Genomic DNA, 20846 nt, shown 5'->3' on the forward strand with positions numbered 1-20846 from the left:
AGAGAACACACCACACTCCTCACAGTCACCCGGAGGAAACCCACGCAGACACAGGGAGAACACACCACACTCACTGACAGTCACCAGAGCGGGACTCGAACCCACAACCTCCAGGACGCTGGAGCTGTGCGACTGTGACACTAACCTGCAGCTATATATAACTATAACATATATTACGTTTCCATTTTGCCGTGGCCTAATGCTTAGAGGGCATGCTTGGAACTGAAGGGTCACTTGTTGCAACAGGAAAGTTGGGGGCGGGGGAAGTGAAGGAACAGCACTGATCAAGGCGCCTACTTTCCAACTACCCCGAGTACTGGGATGGCTGCCAGCTGCTTTGGGTGTGTGCTCACTTCCCCTAGTGAACTACTGTGTGTGTGTATTGGTGTGTTTACTAACACAGGTGAGTTAAATGCAGAGGGGCCTATTTGTTGTACGCTGTGTAATGGCAATAAAAGCACATTTACATTTGTGTTAAAAAGCAAACCACAAAAACAAGCAAACCGGCTGCTTCGGCTTGAAGATCGGCCATAAAACAACAAAGGTGATGGTAACTGATATGGCGAATTATTACCTTTGGAGTCTACATAAATCCATCCAGATATAAATACATAGGGGGAGGGCAAAAGCATGCCTTACGTAAACACATCTCACACAAAAATAAATGACAGATGAATGAGTTTTGAGGCACTTCTGATACCTTAGTTTATTTGGTAAGAAGAACGTGTACAGATTATGGGTCCCTTCATTGTGACGTCTACAGCTACACATGATTTCAGTTTTCTTTTCCCAAAACCTTTGCTATGCACAGGGACAGGAGGATCTAGCTACTGCGAGGCAAGCATTACACATAAACCAACAAATCAAAGTAAAGAAACAATGGAGAAGCAAGCAAATCAATGCCGTGAAGATGAGTAAAAACCAATAAATCGACGACAGAATTTTTAAAAATGTCATGCAACATGGACTTTGAAAGAAAAAAGAAAAAGTGATGGCTAGTCAAATGCATCCTCAGTAGACTCTGATCGCACAAATAAAAAGCGTTCCAAGTGTTGCCTCCGCTCACACACACGATGCAAGCGTGAAAGCAGACGTTTGCTACTTAGCAAGGAAGCCGTGTAAATAATAAAAGAAGTTATGTACAGAAAAAGCCGGAATGTGATGTTAACGCATTCTCCAAATGCCACGCCTCCTTTCACACCTTCCAAACCAACGGAAAAATAACACACAAAACAAACACCAGACAAATTCACAAGAGTTAACCACACGAGGAAACTGTGCGTGAGTCACATTTGATTAAAACGGTCTTTTGAGATTTTATTTTTCATTATTCATTAATCAAATTTCAACAGAGGAATACATAAAGAACTCGGGGAGAAGTAGCAAAAATGTTATATAGGTCACCTCTTTCCACAATCAAATATGCATCAACTCAACTTCTTATTCTCGTCACCTGCCGTTTAGACTCCTCTCCGAGGTCCTACAAAACCTTAGAGTCTGAAAACATGACGAACGTAACGCAGATCTACAGACTTTAACAGATGGGTGGAGCTCCTGTCTGAAGGAAGACAGTGTTGTTAAGGTAATCAGTGTGCGGAGGGCGCTCCCGTGTGGAACCACCAACATTTGCACATGAAAGTGAAACAGAATTCCCTTCTTCGCAGAACGCCAGTAAAAGGATGGAAAATAAATGAAAAGCCTACGTCCCTCACGTTCTCCTTAGGGCTGTAAATCAAACAAGGTTCACCTCTAAGCGCCAAAGCATTAAGGTTTAGTTTTTACTTCACTTGATTATTCGTGAACGCCATGCCGTCACATCGAGGACTAGCTACAGTACGTGTTGTAACTTGGAGGTTACCAAGTCCTGTAACCAACTTCAGGCACATAGAAGTACAGAACTGGGGCTGTTTGACCTTACTGTAGGGAAGCTGTAGAGTAACAGCAGTGAAGTGGGGAAATCAATTCAAGGCCATTGAAAAGCAAAGAGGGTGAAAGGGTCTGAGAGGTAGAGCTCAACGGTGTTTAGTGAGGTGTTCATGGAGAGCAGAAGATAAACCTGTAATGCTACTGTTCACAAACAAAACCTCAGGGAGAAGGCTGTTCTGTCGGAACTGGTCCATCGTTGGGAACAATTCATGAAGACGACACATTGTACCACATCTCCCTTGGTTTATTATTTTCATTAACCTTCGGACAGAACCCCACGAGCCTGGTTCCTTCAAAACGTAAATCCCTTCGCCTCTCAGATGGATGCTTCATGAGTGAGCAAAGACATGGAAGTGTAGTACTGTGACTTTAACTGAAAAGGGCCATTACTGCCATTAAACTGATAAAGCTGCAGGACTGCAGCTAAACTGTGTTCCCAAATGGGAGTATTCAGTTTCACAGGATCTCCAATTTTCTCCATCGCTGGGCCAAACTGAGACCATCAAAACTGGTTATGGAACAGTGATCTTGAAACCATTCAGCGCACACACTTGAGTTTTTCTTCTCCGTCACAGTCTCACCGTACGCAGACTCCAGTTTTCTTGGTGAACAGTTCTCAGGGAGGGTGTGTTTCTCTCTCTCGACGTTGTACAACACAAATTCTCAAACTCTGGGGATGTGAAGTTGATTCAAACAATAATAATAATAAACGACATTTTCAATAAAAATGGGCAGAACTGTATCTTAGTTACCACTCCCTGCATTTCTGCACTAATATAAAGAGAACCCAACTCATGGCACCACTCAGGGTAGTCTTTTCTCATTAAGAGTAAGGAAATAAATCAAAGAGCCCACTTGTCCAGATACGCAGAGGATAAAGATTGCTCCTGCAGTACATGTTCAGACAGACAGCTCAGACTGAGAAGAAGCCCCATGCATTCAACCGAACAAATAAAAATGAAAGCAAAAAGAATTAGGGAGATATATATATATTAAAAAAAAAGAAAAAGAAAAAGAAAAAAAAAAGAAAAAAAAAAAAAAATCAACAACGGGACACGCCTTCCTTGGCCCCCACCAAGACTGTGAGCAATGCAATGACAGGTCTTGCACAGAACGCAGAAGGGAAGCAAGTTATCAGCAAGGGAAGGGGGACGAGGAGGAGGAGGAGGGGGAAAAGAAAAAGAAACGGAGACAGTTCTGCAGAGTTATCGTCTATATCTGATACACGGGAACAACCCTTTCTGCATTTGTTTCAGTAACCAGTCAAAAAGTCATTGTTTTCCGTTGTTATTTTCATTTCACTTTTGTTAGTGCTTTCCCAGCTCTACTCTCCTCATTTGGTGAAGGCGGCCACCACGGCCCAGAGCAGCTCGTTGGCGTTGGCCTTCATGCTCTCGCCCTCGGGCTCCAGGTCCAAGAGCTGCCGTACCCTCTTCATGGCCAGGTCGTACTGGTCGTCCAGCAGCGGGGCGAAAGCGTTCTCCAGCACGTCCGAAGAGTGGGCCAGGAAGATGAGGGCCAGCAGGCGTTTATCCATGCGGTGAGGGTCGTTCACCCACTTGTCCAGAACGGCCTCCTGCACCTTCTTGATGAGTCGCTGCTTGATGTTGTTGTTGGTCAGTGGGTGCGTGGTCATGTCAAAGAGGAGGAAGTTCTGTTTCTCTGTGGTGAGCACGCCTTTCTCCACTAAGTTCTTTGCCAGACGCTCACGCACGTTCCGCAGCTGATAGTGGAGCTTCAGCGGGTTCCACGTCTCACCTTTGGGAAAATCAGAACCACAATCAGTTCATTTGGCGTCCACACTGAACAAGCACAAGAACACAATTTACGATCGAGAGCCCAGTTAAACGTGGATGGGGCGTATAAAGCCCAAAAATTCATGCACATGTTTGAAGCTTTATATTAGCCCTAAAAGGTAGGTTCAGCGTAACAGGATGTTTTTGCATCCAAACGATAATTGTCCGAGAGCACAGCAGTGAAGAGCCGTTTTTGCTCGCTTCTTTTTTCTTCTCCATTCTTGTTTACTCTATTTTTACGCTGTGCTCTTATTTGTCCAAGCTCCTTTTATCTGTTATACCTCATTTAACCTCGTCTTCACACTCTTACGTAAATGAGGGTCCAGCGCCGTGATTGGAGAAGCTCAGATGAGGAGGCGGGACAATTCTAAAATGTCTGCACTCGATGTAAGATGCAGTACAAAAATCAGACTGGCTTGTTTTATCTAATGTTTTCAGACCACTAAAAAGAAAGACTGGGTGGACTTGTTTCACAGTTTGTAGGTTGGTGGGCTCCAGATTCCTAAATTGATGTGCGTAGGAGTTTTTTCATATCACATACTCTGTGATTTTTTCAATATTTTTAAAGCTGTATGAGCAGATGAAACTAGCCTTTTCCAAACCGTTTGGTACCATTTTCATGTGATATACATCCAATACAATTTGCTTGACAACTTAAAATAATATAAACTGTTTATAACTATTTTATTGAATAAAAATAAATAAAAAAATCATCAGGAGAGATATTTCTTTGATTAAAACACTGTGGGTTTACTGCCATTCATGGGTTCTGCTCTAATCCTGAGCAGATTTTTAAAACACTTTTTTTTTTAAACAAAGATGGCAGCTCCTTCTCCCAGACTCTTTGATCTCAGTCTCTGACCCTTTAGCTCCCCACACTGAGCAACTTCCTGCTGAGCTCATAGCCTCTGTGTCTGCCAGGACTGGACCTTTAAATCAGCAGCTTGGATAAGAGCAAGTCTGAATCTGGCTCTTCATTCTTAATTCTTCCCATACCACGTTGTGATTAAAAAGGTGAACATATTAATAAACTCTGGATGTGGCAGGGCTTTTGAGTATGTGCTTCATTGCATTAAAAAAAAAAAAAAAAAAAAAAAAAAAAAACCAAGCTAGAGCTGGACGATACGGGCAAAATTTATATCACGATATATTCCTTCATCGATATCGATATGAACAATAAAAAAAAGCCACAGAAAAACTGCCAGGAACTGAAAGCACCTTCAAACAACACCCTCTGGGCTTTGTCAATAATAATATTTTTAAAGTAACTTTAAAGCTGACAGCAGCTCCTTGTAATGACCATCAGTCAGTGACAGATGCTGTAAAAAATGTGCATTAAAATATTGAAAATGTTTATAAAATCCCATTATTGTTATTGAAACATTTTATATTGCGATGTATATTGATATTGAATTATTGTCCAGCCCTAATACAGTACGTGCAACAAGGAAAAATTAGATATTGTGGAACTCTGCTTCACAATACATTATTAAGAAGTGTAAATCTTTAATTTATTATTAAAATAAACCTATAACAAAATTGGGTTCCACTTCCAAAAACCTACAACCACTTTTCAGTGCAAAAGGCCGACAGTCGTGAGAACAATCCTCAGTCCAAGTTATGACGATAACAATAACGTTCTCACCACTAAGGAGTTCAATCCAACTCTGTACAGTCTCTGGGGGCTGGGTCTCTTTAATGTGTTTCAAAGCCTCGTCCAACAGCACGTCTCCGGTTGGAGCATCAGATTTACATATGACCTGTAAAAACAAAATAAAAATACAACGATAATTCACTTCTTAAAAGAACGCCCACCCTTATTTGCTTTGTCCTGTTCATGGCATGTGCATTTTTCTCGTAGGCAATTATTGTACGAACGATATTGAGGTATAACTGTAAACACCATTTAACTTTACTCTCGACTAGGTGTGGGCGATATGGCCCTAAAACAATATCATGATACGTCAGGTCTCTTAGGCAATCACGATATTATCGGTGATATGTAAAAAAACACTGAGAATAATTTTATTCATTTCAAGAACACACTACTACAACAAAAATTTTATAGCAACGTGAATTATATTAAATTAATAATAGACTTAATTTCTTCTTTCTTTTAGTTACATTTTATTTTAGTACAAATCTAACAATTTCAAACTGGAGAAATAACAACAAATAAATGTGTAAACATTTGCTTATTTTATGAGCAACCGTAACTTTCCAAGATTCTGACACTGTATAAAAATATTTAGAACATTGCTATTTAACATGACTGAAGTCACTCCTCTCATGGAGGAAATTCTGAACACAAATTTCCACTGTACATGTCGCTGTGCCTAAATGACTCACGTAATGAATGTACGCCATATTACCTGTATCTGCAGGACGTCATTACGTAAATCTTACGCATTATATTACTACGATAATCATAATATTAATTTTATTTATTCAATAGACTATAACCTAATGAGCAAAGAACGTAGTACTTTATAAACGCTCTGTATGGAAAGCCCATGAGCCCATAAAAATCAAACATTGCCCTCTTGTGTCTGAGCAGTGCATAGAACTAAATTATTCCATTTATTAGAGTAGTCAAATTTTGGAATGCCAAATTCCTGTAGAAATGAGGGTCCCTCTTCTACCCAGAATGCTGAATCAGGTGTGTTTAATAAGGGAGAATGCTAAAGGCTGAAGGGCTGTGGTCTGTTCATCCGAAGAGATAGAGCTGCATCTAGTATTTTCAGAATGAACCGAAATGCTGTTTCTAATAATCCAACCTCAGAAGCTGACATTACTTATGCTCTTGTGGTTGTGTGCAATCAATCTCCACAGTTGAATATTCTAACATCTACTTTAGAGCCTTTACAGAAGTGTAGAAGCTGTTGACTTTGAATGACTCATGTCTCATTCGACGTGTCTCATTCACTCATCTTCCTTATAATCCCTTCATAAAGATCAGGGTCACATCGGGTCAGGAGTTCACCTGGAAACATTGGGCGCAAGACAGGAACACACCGGTCCATCACAGGGGTATCACACACTCATCGAGTCTGTGGACAATCTAAATCATCCAATCGGCCTACTAACATGTCTGGACTGTGGGAGAACACAGGAGCACACAGAAAATCCCACACAAGAAGAACACACTAATTTCCTCACAGGCAATGGGACACAGACCCAAGTCGGGGATCGAAACTACAACCCCAGGATCCAGGGGCCACTTGCACAAAACACGTCCAAGTTTCTTTAAAATAAAATCGGTTGCACAAACCCCCCCCCCCCAACCCTTTTCCTTAAAGTTTTTTTTCCCCATATCTTTGTCTTATCCCTTAAGGAACGCCTTAAAGTTCGTTGAACATGTCTGAGTTTATGGCGATAAACAAACAGGGAGAACCCACTGGATACGCTTAATGATGAACAGTTCATTTTAAATGACAGATTTGATCGGCAGTCAATCCATGATTTGTTTCCTCACGCTAGTTTCCTCAGCTGAGCTCTTCCTGCTGCGATGCAGCTAATGATTGCTCTCCGATTTTATGCTACGGGATCCTTTCTCGTCAGTAATAGGCGAGGTATGTCATGTCAATAAAAATTTTTGCACTGATATATGTTTACAACAATCTCAAATTAGTAAAAAAATACATGTAGCGTTACTAAAAATAAAGAAATACAGTGGTAACAGTAATAAAAAGAAATAATAAAGTTTTAAGTGGTTACATATCGAAGACGTGATGACTGGCTGGAGCAGTAACATAGGCACTGGCTGTATGACGGGAGGTGGGGGTGGGGGGGTGGAATAACGAAGAGTAGGTGGTGAATGTGGGGAGACGAAGCGTAGATACGGATTAACTTAGCACGAATTTCGATGTCTGCTATTTACACTAATGCTAAATTGCTAAAGCTACAATTTGCTAATCTTAAAAGCTCACTCAAGTCTGGGCGCTGGGAGACTCGCCTATTGGGGTCAGTGGCCATTTCCAGCCGCCGGCTCGGGTTCGTTTCTAGAGTCATGGTTCGTTGGTGGAGGCAAAAAATATTCAAATGCCTTGTTTGTATCTTGGAAAGTTCGTTAGTAGAGGTTCCACTGTACTAGCTTTTCCTGCTCTGACCAATTTGTCTTGTTTTTTCTTCCATTTTTCCTGGAAGTGCAGTAAATCCCTTACCACACTTCCTTTCTTAAGGAAATCTTTTAAGGGACTCTGTGCAACACCCATAAGTAAATCCCTCAGCGATGGAGAAGTGAAGCCTTAAGTGTCATATTTAAGGGGAAAACTTAAGGTGTTTCGTGCAGTGCCGCAGGCACCGTCTGGCAGTGACTCTACCAGTGTGATATACAACTGATTACAAATATTCATCTTCTTCATAAAATCATTTCCTTGTGTGAGCTCTGAACTCTAGAAATGCCTCCGTTCATCTTGAGAGGTCATCTGCTGACAAACCACTTTCACAGATGAGAGTCTGCACAGGGGGAATTTTCCAGAGTTTTGTATCTGTTCTATACTCACACTTTTACTGACAATGTCAGGCCAAGGTCCTTCCAGCACTCTACTATTAAACCAGAACTCCCTTTACCTCCAATCAGAAACATCTCAGGAACTTACTGTACTGTTAACCAACCCTTAACGGATAATGGCAGGAACTACATTAGTTGTGAGGTTGGTGTGAATAGAAGTGAACAGGACAAGGCGAGAGAAGGAAAGGCATCTAGAGCGTGCTGGACACAGGCCGAGGACACAAGCTGCTTCATGTTTACAGTGAGTTGGCTGTCTGGCAATAAACACAGTCCCACCTTCCTGGCGAGCAGGCTTTTTCTTCTCATGCCACAGGCCTCCAGCTGCAGCCTCCCCCGTAAAGCCAGCTCAATGAGCATGCAACCTCTCAGTCCTGATGAAATGCAGTCATTCCAGAAGGAAGTGTAGCCCTAAGCAGAGAGACAGAGAAAATACATCAGAAAACAGTGTAAGAAACACACACACACACACACACACATATGTTATATATATATTTATTAGTGCTGTTCCATATCGAACTGTTTGCAATAATGTCGTCATAATTTTTAAACACACACAGGGAGAACACACCACACTCCTCACAGACAGTCACCCAGAGGAAACCCACGCAGACACAAGGAGAACACACCACACTCCTCACAGAGAGCCACCTGGAGGAAACCCACGCCGACACAGGGAGAACACACCACACTCCTCACAGACAGTCACCCGGAGGAAACCCACACAGACACAGGGAGAACACACCACACTCCTCACAGACAGTCACCTGGAGGAAACCCACGCAGACACAGAGAGAACACACCACGCTCCTCACAGACAGTCACGCGAAGGAAACCCACGCAGACACAGGGAGAACACACCACACGCCTCACAGACAGTCACCCAGAGGAAACCCACGCAGACACAGGGAGAACACATCACGCTTCTCAAAGACAGTCACCCGAAGCGGGAATCGAACCAACAACCTCCAGGCCCCTGGAGCTGTGTGACTGCGACACTACCTGCTGCAGCACCGTGCCACCTTACATACATTTAATATAATTAATATACATGTTTTTTGTCGTAATAGTGTGTACTTAAAACTAATAAAAAGAGAGAGAGAATGTTTTACTGACTACTTCATAAACGTGGCTCCTATTCAAGCCAGAAAAACTAGAGAAACAGTGAGGCACACATACACATCTCACAACATAGGTCACTTGGACTTCATGTTTAGTCATAAGAAGCTAGCCACGTTTATTGATATTACGATGCCATCAGCAATGGGGTGAATGAGTTGGGTAAAATTGTAGTTATTTTCTAATTAAGGCACAGTCCTGTTTTCACAAACAGAAACACAGACATGGCTTTAAATTTGAACGCTAAATGTAGGGTGTCCGACTGTGTTTTAGTGAAGGTCATGTACACAGCAGAGTGTCTGGTTGCCTACAACAAACCTCTCTCTCTTATAGAAGCTAAATGTCCAAATTTAATACTAATTACATTGTTCTTGATGTTGCAGCCTAGAATTAAACCAGCAGCTCACATGATTTTAAAACTGCACTCTTTCAAAGTAAACACAGCTGATCTTTCAGCCTTTATCTAAAGCTCGAATTAAACTTAAACTGGTCATTAGCATCGGTTTTATTTCAGTAAACCATTTTATTTTCATTAAGATTTTATGGGTTCTAACATTTTAATATTAGGGCCTTTTAAACCTGCACTTTTAGTGCTATTAAACCAAACCCTGGTTCATTTTCACCCTTGACTTGTGCACGAGAAAAAAAAGGAATCACACTCCAAAACAACTGTACTGAGACCATCGAGAGGAGGTGGTCTCGGTCTAGTCCCAAACTTATGCAGCAGATCTGAGCTAAACGGCTTCGGTGTATTGGCCACAGCAGAGCAGGTACATGGAGAACTGGTTAAAGTTTAGCTGCTAACCATAGAACTAGCACAGAAACATGCACTAGACCAGAACACAGGTGTTTCTTCCTGTGTTCACTTTCCTGGTCCTGCCTCAGTCAGATCTGACCAATCGGTGGAGGACATTCTCAGTTTGTGGTGATGCATTGTGGCGTACTGCTTCCTGTGTGAAAACCGACCAAACAAGGGGAAAATTCTCAAAGAGATTTATGAACTGATTCAGACCTAAGCCCTAAGGCTATAAAAGGACCAAACCATTAATGAGTAATCTACAAGATAAGTGGGTTATGACGGAAGCGATAATAAACATAACATGAACATAAACAGATAACAACCCCTCTTTCCAGATGATTGTTTCTTTGTGGGCATTTTTTGTTTCTGCGTTTTGCTGCAAATGAACTGTCCTCTGGGAACACAGCAATACAGTTACACTTACAATCGTTCTGCAAACAGAACAGCATTAGAAGAAATAATGTTTCCAAAGCCCTTTTTCATGTCTAATGCCACCGGTTTCCAGCGCTACAACTGCGATGTCATGTTTACCAGCGAGCTTAGTGTGCGGTAGTCTTCTTTAACAAGGCTACTTTTGTGAAGGCCAAGCGACCTACTCCAGAAAAAAGCTACTGTGGAACAACAAGCTTCTTTCAAGGCCATGGCACCGCTGCGGACCCTTCACACATACAGTGGAGCTTTAGGAGGAGATGGAGGGCACTTTAATGAGAGGATTATCTGCTCCCGAGGCCATGATGCCACTCTAAAATGTGTTTAGTTTAAAAAGAGATGTCAACAACAGTTTTATTTATCATTCATTAGCTATTAGACTAATGGCAAATCAGAGTAAACAGCTGGATTTTGATGACTTCTAGACATGAGGAAATGACATTCCTGGTGTTTGTGTTAAAGTCTAAACACAACAACACATTTAAAAACAGAACCTCAGTGCATGTGCATGTTTATTTAGGGACCTGGGGGTATTGCACAAATCAGGATTTCTCTATGAAAGTGTCAAACAAATAAATACAGTGGAGTTTGAGTTCCTAACTTGTGTTTATTGATCGTCAGAAAACATGTTATTTCTTACTAATTCAAGGAATAAGGTTTAAAAGACCGTTGGTCCCCCCCCCCCAAACGGTGTTGGGAAACTCTAATAGGCGTCTTGCCTGTGACGTAGATGGTGGACAACAACTCTAGAAGCTGCACTTAATTTAATGCAAAATCAGGAAAAGGTGTGTTGTTTTTGGCTGCAATCATTCAATGTACAGTGGGACATCTGTGCACAAATGGCCCAAAGATCCCAAAATATCCAGAAAATGGACTAAATTGTTCAATGGTCCACTTTAAACGGGCACTTTGGAAAGGACCATCCGCACACTCCGTTATCTGTAGCTCATTTCACTGGCGCTTTTCCAACAATATGGGCATGTAAGGACACCAACGAAAGGTGTTCAAGAGCCTCTGTAACATGGAGGTAAACAGGGTAAGGACACTCACTTCGCCTGTTTTAGTTGGTGTTAGTTAACGTTAGCTTGACTTGCTAAACTCGGTGGCTCAGATTATACTCGGCTACATAGCTTTATAGGAGGTTTATAGTGTCGGATGAATTCGAGTTCGACTTCGATCACATTTACAAGAATAACGGTACCTCTAAATTTGAGTTTAGCTTATTGCAAGGCTATTGTCATGAATAGTGTTGGTTATTTAGCTAGCTGTTTTACCGCGGCGTTGTTCAGCTGTTGTCCACCAGTGACGTCACGGTTGCATTTAATTTTTCTTCTTAGAATAGTATGAGGAGACAGAGCAGCTAGACTTGCCCTCTGAATTAGATATGGTAAAAAATTTGTCAAAAGTAAATAAAATAAAATGAAATCAGAAAAGACCACTGGGACACACTGCAAGTTATGAAAATTAAAAAAGGCCACCTTAAGCTTGTGCATGGAACTCACCATCAGCCATGATGATATAGTAGAGTAGCGACATTGTTTAAACTCTTTCATGCCACAGAGGAATTATATTATAATTATATTCTTATAGGGCTGTGGTTATCTCCAATATTTGAATATTTTACACCAAGAATTTGAATGCTCACTCTAGTAGGTAGATTAGCCCTACACTAAAAAAAAACACCTAAATGTAACATGCATACATCATCTTCATCACTTCAACAGCAAAAGGATAATAAAACATGTGCCTGTTATTTTTTTTTTATATTTTGGGTGAGGTCAGGACACTGCAAGGTAAAAGTGTCCTTCTTGTTTCTTCATCCAGAGGCCAGTTCATATGGACTGTGAAACAGCCGGTATGCAAATTAGCCCCTCCAAATCTGAGGACATGGTAATCGCCCAGATAAGGACTGAATAGAGGAGAGAACAATGTCAATTGGAGGAGTTAATGTATCTTGTGCCTCTTTCGCACACAAACTCCTTAGAACTTCTAGAGAACTTCTGGAAGGTCGGGTCCATAGATGTCCCGGAGTGGTCTTTTACACGTGCAGTGGGAGCTTTTCTGTGTCTGGCGCACTGTTGCAGTGGAGGGAAAAAAACACACATGCTTTAGGCGTGGGTGTTGTGTGTGGTCACATTCACAGATACATCTCCTCCAGGTAGACTCCAGAACGTTTCTGGATTACCGTGCATGTGTGAAAAGGGCGCTGTGGTCTCCTTCACGAGTGATGTAACAGGGATTGTCCAATCAACCTTAGCTTAGGTACAGTGGCTACAGTAATACTGTTTCTTCACCACACTGTAGCGACGAAGAGGGAGCTGAGCAATAAAACAACGCTCTCGGTTTACCTAATGATCCCTGTCCAAACCCTCACCTATGGTCATGCACTTTGGGTAATGACAGAAAGAGCGAGACTGTTGATAGAAGCTTTTTCCATTGGATTGCTGGGCTCAATTTCCTGATCTGTGAGAAACTCAGTAGAAACACTGCTCTTTTACATTGAGAAGAGCCAGGTGAAGTGGTTCAGGCATTTGATAATGACGCCTCTGGCACGGCCAACTAGGTGGTGGCCCCAAGGCAGACCTAGGACCCCGATGAAGGGGCTATATCTCCAGACTGACCTGAGAATGCCTGGATCAGTGTTTAAATAACTTTACTATAACCCTGTGATACATTGTACAGCTCAAGGAGAAGTGTGTCATGTTTTGACTGTCTCCATCTTCAATGTAACCCTGTATCAGCAGAGAGTAGATTTTAAGGACAAATATGAATCAGTTTACAGTATCTTTTTACACAGATTACACGCTCATAAGCACAACATTCACATTGAGAGTTTGTACCCCTTTTGCAACAGTAACAGTTACTAATAATTTGGGAAGAATTTACATTTCTGTGAGAAAGTAATTGCATTCAGTCCTAAGTATGTGAGGGAGCTCAGGTGCAGATGGAAGACAAGTACCTCATCACAAAAGCCACTCCAACTAAAATACTGCATTTAAATACATCACTACAGAATGTAGTTCTTGAACTCCACGACTTAGAAAGGGGTGATGGGGACGGAGGACAACAGCTGTGGGTTTCACCATACACTTGATCTTAAAATTTTTTTTTAAATCAGGTCTATTTTGTCCATTAATAAGTCCAAATGTTTTAAAGGTTTTAATGAAATCTTTGCTGGACTATTTTGAATTGTTGGACGAGTAAAACATTTAAAGTCAAGGTTTAACTTATACAGGGGGTCCTCGACTTACAACGTTGATCCGTTCCTACGTCGCGTCATAAACCGATTTTCGGTGTAAGTCAGAACATACGTACATACTGTACGTAAATATCATACTGTAAGCACTGATCTTATCCTAACACCTATCCTCCTCGGTCCCGAGCCGCGTATTCCTCCGCCGCGCCGCACACACCAAACACGAAGCTCACGTTACGACGTTTACGACGCAAAACCACTTAAGTCGAAACAAGGCTTTATACAGTAAATGGGAGATGTGTCGTAACCACAAAACATCGTAATTCTGGACTGACGTAACCCGAGGACCTCCTGTACTGTATTTTGTAATTGAGTCGGTCTGTAAGTTCTACCTCTTATGGGTTGTACCTCAATGAGCTGTTACAACCACTTCAATGTGTCAATGTCTTTCAACAAAACATGTATCCACTTTGAATTTGAAAAGGAGTTAACAACTGGATGAAGAGTAAAACTTCTGTTGTTATTCCAACAAAAGGCTTTATGCCTTTATGTTTGTAGTTCACTTCCCTTAAAGTAATACAATGTAAGAATTAGCTTTATCTTCTGAGCACCCCCTACCTGCTGCTGAGTGTAATTCATGCTACAGTTTCACCCTCGCTCGCTTACTTAAACACAACCAGCACTCTCTCACAAACAAACACCTCTCTCACTCTCTCACTCACTTATTGAGAGAAGTTTAAAAAAAGTATAGGACGGCTCTGAGCGCCGGCTAATTTTGAGCCAGGGGAATGTGTGTAATTGAATAAAATAATGTTGTAACTTCAGTTATTTAATCCACACAGCAACCGGCAAAAAAAAGCACTTACCATATTCAACGTCTAATGTGAAAAAGTGGCATGTCCATACCAGGAATACTGAGATAGATACTTCTTGTAGCATTGCAACCATCCACCTGGGAGCTATGAGCTAAAACGTTACCCATTTCTCACGAGAGTCCCCCACCCCATGATTCAGAAGTTGCTTAGTGCAGTAAACCAGAAGAGGACCTACTGTAGCTGCCACAGAGGCTCTATTCGCCCTATTACAGCTCTGTGAAACATTACAATCAGAAGCTGTAAGTGTTCCTTTAAAAGGCTACGCACCACCTAATGGAGTGCCCTGAAGACTTCACGTGAGGACTTGATAGACATGAATTTAACGGACAAAACCCAAAGTTGCTCCAGACATTTCACAAAGTTCCTGCATCACTGCTGGACCACTGTGAAGATTACGATGATCACATGGGAATCAGATGAAGAGTGTGGATCAGCAGTGACCATAGGGGAGACTATAGATCATAAAAATGCAATTGCACCAAGAGAACACTGCAGAACAACCCAGTGGTCAGAACTGGGAATTCCCGTTGTTAAGTTAACCTAAGTTTTGATTAAATAAACATGCAAACTAAAATAAACTACACGCAGCATGTCTTTAAATGTAGCCATCTTCACAACGAAGAGTTGTTGTCCAACATCTACATCTCACACGTCATTAAGGACAGATACTGAAGACAGTGGTGAGGCTTGAAGTCTGCGCTTTAAAAAATGATTTCCTACGATTCATGGATGTATTTAACACCAAAACAAAAGATGTAAACAAAATGGCACTGACCTTATGACATTCTACTAGTGACAATAAACAGGACATATTCAACTAACCCTCTGTATTTTGTCTTAAATTAAGTTACCAAACAGTCACTATAGATTTCCTGTTATGCAAAGCAATAAGAAAATTGTTCCCACACAACTGTGGGTGGCATTACCATACACTTCATGATTGTAATGATGTTGTAACGGCTTTAAATAGGTCTCAGTTGACTTTCCCCATCTAAAAACCACCCAATCTATATTAACAGAATTTGAGCTCATGAAGTGTAAGACAAACAAACAAACAAACACACAGAAGACATCTCAATCCGTGGATAATCCTTGTAGAAGTCTTTTGGTCAGTTCTATGTTCGTATTTTAAACATGAGTTTGAACAGCAGTGGCAAGTAGACCACACCAAAAGAAAAAATGCGAACAAACGACTGTTTTAACCCAACCAAACCTCCCAAATGTAAACACGCACTAAACTAAATAAACATAGCTGTAATTTAAATAGGTTATTACACATGAAACCACCATTTCTGCAATCCATTTCTACGTGGATCATTATATTAAACTAACACAACTAAAGCTCGACAGACGTAACTCGACTGAAAACATCGTCTTACACGCTCTGTGTAAATCCACGCAAGTTTCTGGAAGATGAAGTTGCTTGTTTAAGAGGCAAGTCAAACCCATCTTGTTTAAGGCGAGGCAAAGTGTAATAAAAGGGAAATGCAGGTCTCTGTTTGAAAAGGGTTGGTTATTTAACCTTTGTCCTGTTCAGATTACCATGCCTTACTTTGATCACTCTCTCTGGCATCGATTCGCAGAACCAGGATATTACTCTCAGGTACAGTATTTAACCCCAGCTTTCTGACAGCCAGTGTAACCTTTTAACAGTGTTTAGCTGAACACCATGCCACTTGCTGATAAAGTACAAAACACTCACATGCACAGATTTGCGCTCAAGGACCCTAACTGGCATTTCAGGTTTTAGTAAGGAAAGACTGAATAAAGGGTGAATAAAAACAAGTGTGTAAGACTCAGGAACAATGTGCTTTTATAAGAATTTTAACGCAAATTCTGAGAAGAAAATATAAACAGGATCAAATTCATTATCTGTTACCCTTATCCAGTTCAGGGTCGCAGTGGGTCCAGAGCCTACCTAGAATCATTGGGCGCAAGGCAGGAATACACCCTGGAAGGGGCGCCAGTCCTACACAGGGCAACACACACTCACACATTCACTCACACACTCACACCTACGGACACTTTTGAGTCGCCAATCCACCTACCAACGTGTGTTTTTGGACTGTGGGAGGAAACCGGAGCACCCGGACGAAACCCACGCAGACACAGAGAGAACACACCACACTCCTCACAGACAGTCACCCGGAAGAAACCCACGCGGACACGGGGAGAACACACCAACTCCTCACAGACAGTCACCCGGAGCGGGAATCCAACCCACAACCTCCAGGTCCCTGGAGCTGTGTGACTGCGACAGTAACCTGCTGCGCCACCGTGCCGCCCAACAGGATCAAATTGTCTTATGTAATATTTGAAGCCTCTGGAGTCAATTGTTTAGTGGCCAGGGAAAGAGGAAAGAAAAAAATAAATAAAACCCACAAAAGCAGCAAATTCCTTTACACAGATAAAAGGCATGTAGTGATATTCCAAAATCTACAAGAGTACATCCAAACTAATGAGATGTATACGGTCTCAAAGTGAAACCTAAATTTACATTAACGTTGGATTTACTCAATTAATTTACCTACAATTCCTCATATGAAAATGCATTTCCAACTTGAGTTTATTTAATAATAATTGGCTGTGCACTTCCTCTTATAGTTATTGTGTATTGTTCTTGTTTTAAAAGTGAGCAATGGGTCCTTGTAAGGGTTAGTCATTGTTTTTTCGGAATACCTGCATAAGTCAAAGGTTGAGATGTAAATTAAGCCATTAAGAGCACTGTGGCGATGATTAATTAAATGTACAGAAACTCACTGATGTCTTTAAAGTAGTGGTCAAAGGAACCAGAAGTGTGGCCGTGTACAACATAACTGTAGCCAGTTTATTTATAATATAAACTAGACTACCAGTAAACATACACATCCACTGAACTTCACAAGCAATACTGATTATTGGTTAAAAGGTAGTACATCATGAACTTTTTTTTGTCTAGATCTTATGTCTCACAAAAAGTCTCAGACATTACTCTTTCTATAAATTGTGCTGTTTCAGTAGAAACTAATGTCTGAATGCCTCTGTTCTCATCTGAAAAACTGAATTGTGATGGACTGGAACCCGATGTGGGGTGTTTTTCTGCCTTGCGCCCCAATGACTGTGAGTAAGTGCTGGACCCACCATGACCCTGATCAGGATGAGGCATACAGACGATGACCAGATTAATACATGAACTGTGCAGGTTTATACAGTGTAATTCACTTTTAAGCACAAAGTATCCTATAATAATGTCTCTTGATATGAGCCTAAACTGTTCTGAGTTCAGATAAGTTAAGGACACAAGTGTTAACGTCTCTTTTAAAGCGCACTTGTGTCCTTAAATCATCTGAACTCAGAACAGTTTAGGCTCATATCAAGAGACGGTTGACTCTGAATACTAACGTGAGAAAGGCTCATCAGAAAACGAGGACGTGACTGGCTTTATTCCAACACAAATGCACTAATACCGATCAAATATAAAGGTTTATTTTAACTTTGAGTGTTAAAAATGAGTGTTCCTCGGCAAACAGCTGACAATTATGGCGTTTCGGGAAACAGCTGACTTTTTTTTTTTATCAGATACATTTTTACGTAATCGATGGTTTTCCCTAATTTAAATATAAACAGTCAAACTAAACTACTCGAGGCTGATAGTAGAATTGGTACTGTTAAGGATTTCACTAAAAAATAAACAACAACATAAGAACCTGCTGTTTAGGCCAAAGTTAGCCGGAAAGGAGTTAGCCTAGCGCTGCAATTCCCCAATCCACCTTAAGTAGTGCGGCGGTTCAAATACAACTTAACTTCGGCTTCTGCACGAACTGACAACTATAAACAAAACTGCGCCTTATATCCCCAACTGAGCTACCTAGCGATAAGTCTGTTGCATTTAAGGTGGACTGGATAATTAGATTAAGCTTAATAATGGATACAAATTGACGAGTTAAACATATAGCTAGCGTACTACAGCCAGAGTGAGTCCTGTCCGCTGTGACTTCAGCTCCTTTAGCAAACGTAGCCAAAATCCTGAAGTGCAAGAATGACGCTACTGTAGCTTTTAAGGTGGAACGAAAAATCCGTTCCTCACAGGAAGCTAATCTCAATCTAATATAAAATCTTTAATATAGACAAAAACGAAATTTTGACTTAGGCTTTCTAACCATAAACCCGCAACCTTTAATCCGTAAAATCCCGAGGAGGCAAATTGGAACGGCTAACATTGACTGCATTTAAGGTGGACTGGATCATTAGAATAGGGAGTCAGGTTCAGCATAAATAACACCGAAAACAACTCATGATGCCGTAAAAGCACAGACTTTATAATCTATTTTTAGGAAATCATATAATCTGGCTTCAAAAATCCTACGGCGCTAGAGTGAATCGGTTACTGCAGTTAAGGTGGACCGGAATGTTGGGACGCTACAGGAGGCTATCTTATCGTTAACTCGTCGTATAACCTTACAAAACACAAACACAGGCATAAATATTTAAGTTTAACCTCTCTGTCTTTGAGGCCCAGCAGCAGAACTTCTTCCATGAGAGTAAGCCGCGTTTCTTTGGAGTCTGCGGCGTCGTCGTCTTCCTGGTCTTCACGGCGGGGCTCGTGGTCGTCCTCCCCGACCGGGCCCTTCTCCCGCTCGGCCGCCGCGGCGCCTCGCCTCTGCACCAGGCCTGAGCTCCGCTGGGTCAACGAAGACATGGCGAGCTGCGAACAAACACACACGAAACAGCACCTCCGAGCCCGCTCTCGCCTCCTTTACTTGGCCCCGAACATACAGAACCACACTGGTCTAATCGGAGCCAAACGCCAGAACCTCCAGGGAACAAACACACGGCGCTGAAATCTCTACCCGACAGCCGTTAATACCTCACCGAGCCCCGGGCAACATCTAACATGGCGGCCGCGGCTTGCGTCAGCACTGAATGTGGATGTGGCATCGTCCAGCCTTTCTCAGGTGAAGAGGAGGCTCGCAAACAAACAGGAAAATGGGAATGATTCAGGGTTTGTTTGTGTTTATGGACACTGTATCTGCAAAGACTTTGTCTTCACACTAAAATCAATCTAAATAGACGAGAATAAACAGGAATAAAGAGCCCGTATCCTGGAAAAGTTACCCCCCCGAGTTATACTTTTTTTTTTGTAAACATTGTACAAAATGCGGTGTAGGCTCCATATGATTTATTTGTTTGAACAATACACTTATATTCCGTTTAAACCCAATTACACTGAAAAATGTAAACAGTATTAAAGGGCATATATCATGGAAATAAAGTTATTACACTTAAATGCAGTGTGCTGTAGGCTTGGGTATATTCATTCATGTTCATGTTATGGTAAAAATTAGGCGTATTTAATACTACTGCTTTCATTTAAAAAGAAAACATCTTAAAGACAGCTGATTTAATAACTGAATGATTTTTAAATTAAAAGGAATGATTTAAGAATATATTTATTTAATGCACACCACACCATTAAAAGGTTATGCCAAAGTTAGTGGAAATGAGTACATCCTTTTCAAACACGTATAAATCAATGCTCATATACCTCTATGTATCATTAGGTTGCCATGGGCGTCAAGAAATACATCCACTAGAGGGAGTCAAGCTTCTTTTAGCAACAAATATGGCGATGGTGGAGGAGGTGGTGACAATGTAAAGTTACTTACTACAAAAAAAAGGTGGTCTGAGAGGCCAATTAAAACAATGCAGCATGTGGATGGAGAACTGTTTTCACTTATTGTACCAATAGTTGTGTTTGTTTGAACTACTGACTGTTTCATCTGTATCCATATGCTTCCAGAGAACGTTCATTCATTCATTATCTGTAATCCTTATCCAGTTCACTCACACCTACAGACACTTTTGAGTCGCCAATCCACCTACCAACGTGTGTTTTTTGGACTGCAGGAGGAAACCAGAGCACCCGGAGGAAACCCACGCAGACACAGAGAGAACACACCCCATTCCTCACACAGTCACCCGGAGGAAACCCACGCAGACACAGAGAGAACACACCACATTCCTCACACACAGTCACCCGGAGGAAACCCACACAGACACAGAGAGAACACACCACATTCCTCACACACAGTCACCCGGAGGAAACCCACGCAGACACAGGGAGAACACACCACACTCCTCACAGTCACCCGGAGCAGGAATCGAACCACAACTGCGACACTACCTGCTGCGCCACCGTGCCGCCCCCTTTCAGAGA

General features: G+C 41.6%; 1 protein-coding gene across 1 annotated transcript; it reads right to left on the reverse strand.

The window, feature by feature from the left end:
- Positions 1 to 676: 676 nt before the first annotated feature.
- Positions 677 to 19721, reverse strand: LOC136679330 (Golgi phosphoprotein 3). The gene is made up of 4 exons (XM_066657783.1): positions 19128 to 19721; positions 8512 to 8643; positions 5368 to 5482; positions 677 to 3684 (listed from the first exon to the last, which is right to left on the reverse strand). The coding sequence occupies exons 1-4, from the start codon at positions 19326 to 19328 to the stop codon at positions 3260 to 3262; spliced, it is 873 nt and encodes a 290-aa protein (XP_066513880.1). The 5' UTR covers positions 19329 to 19721; the 3' UTR covers positions 677 to 3259.
- Positions 19722 to 20846: the final 1125 nt, after the last annotated feature.

This window comes from Hoplias malabaricus, chromosome Y (genome assembly GCF_029633855.1).
Source record: "Hoplias malabaricus isolate fHopMal1 chromosome Y, fHopMal1.hap1, whole genome shotgun sequence".
NCBI lineage: Eukaryota > Metazoa > Chordata > Actinopteri > Characiformes > Erythrinidae > Hoplias > Hoplias malabaricus.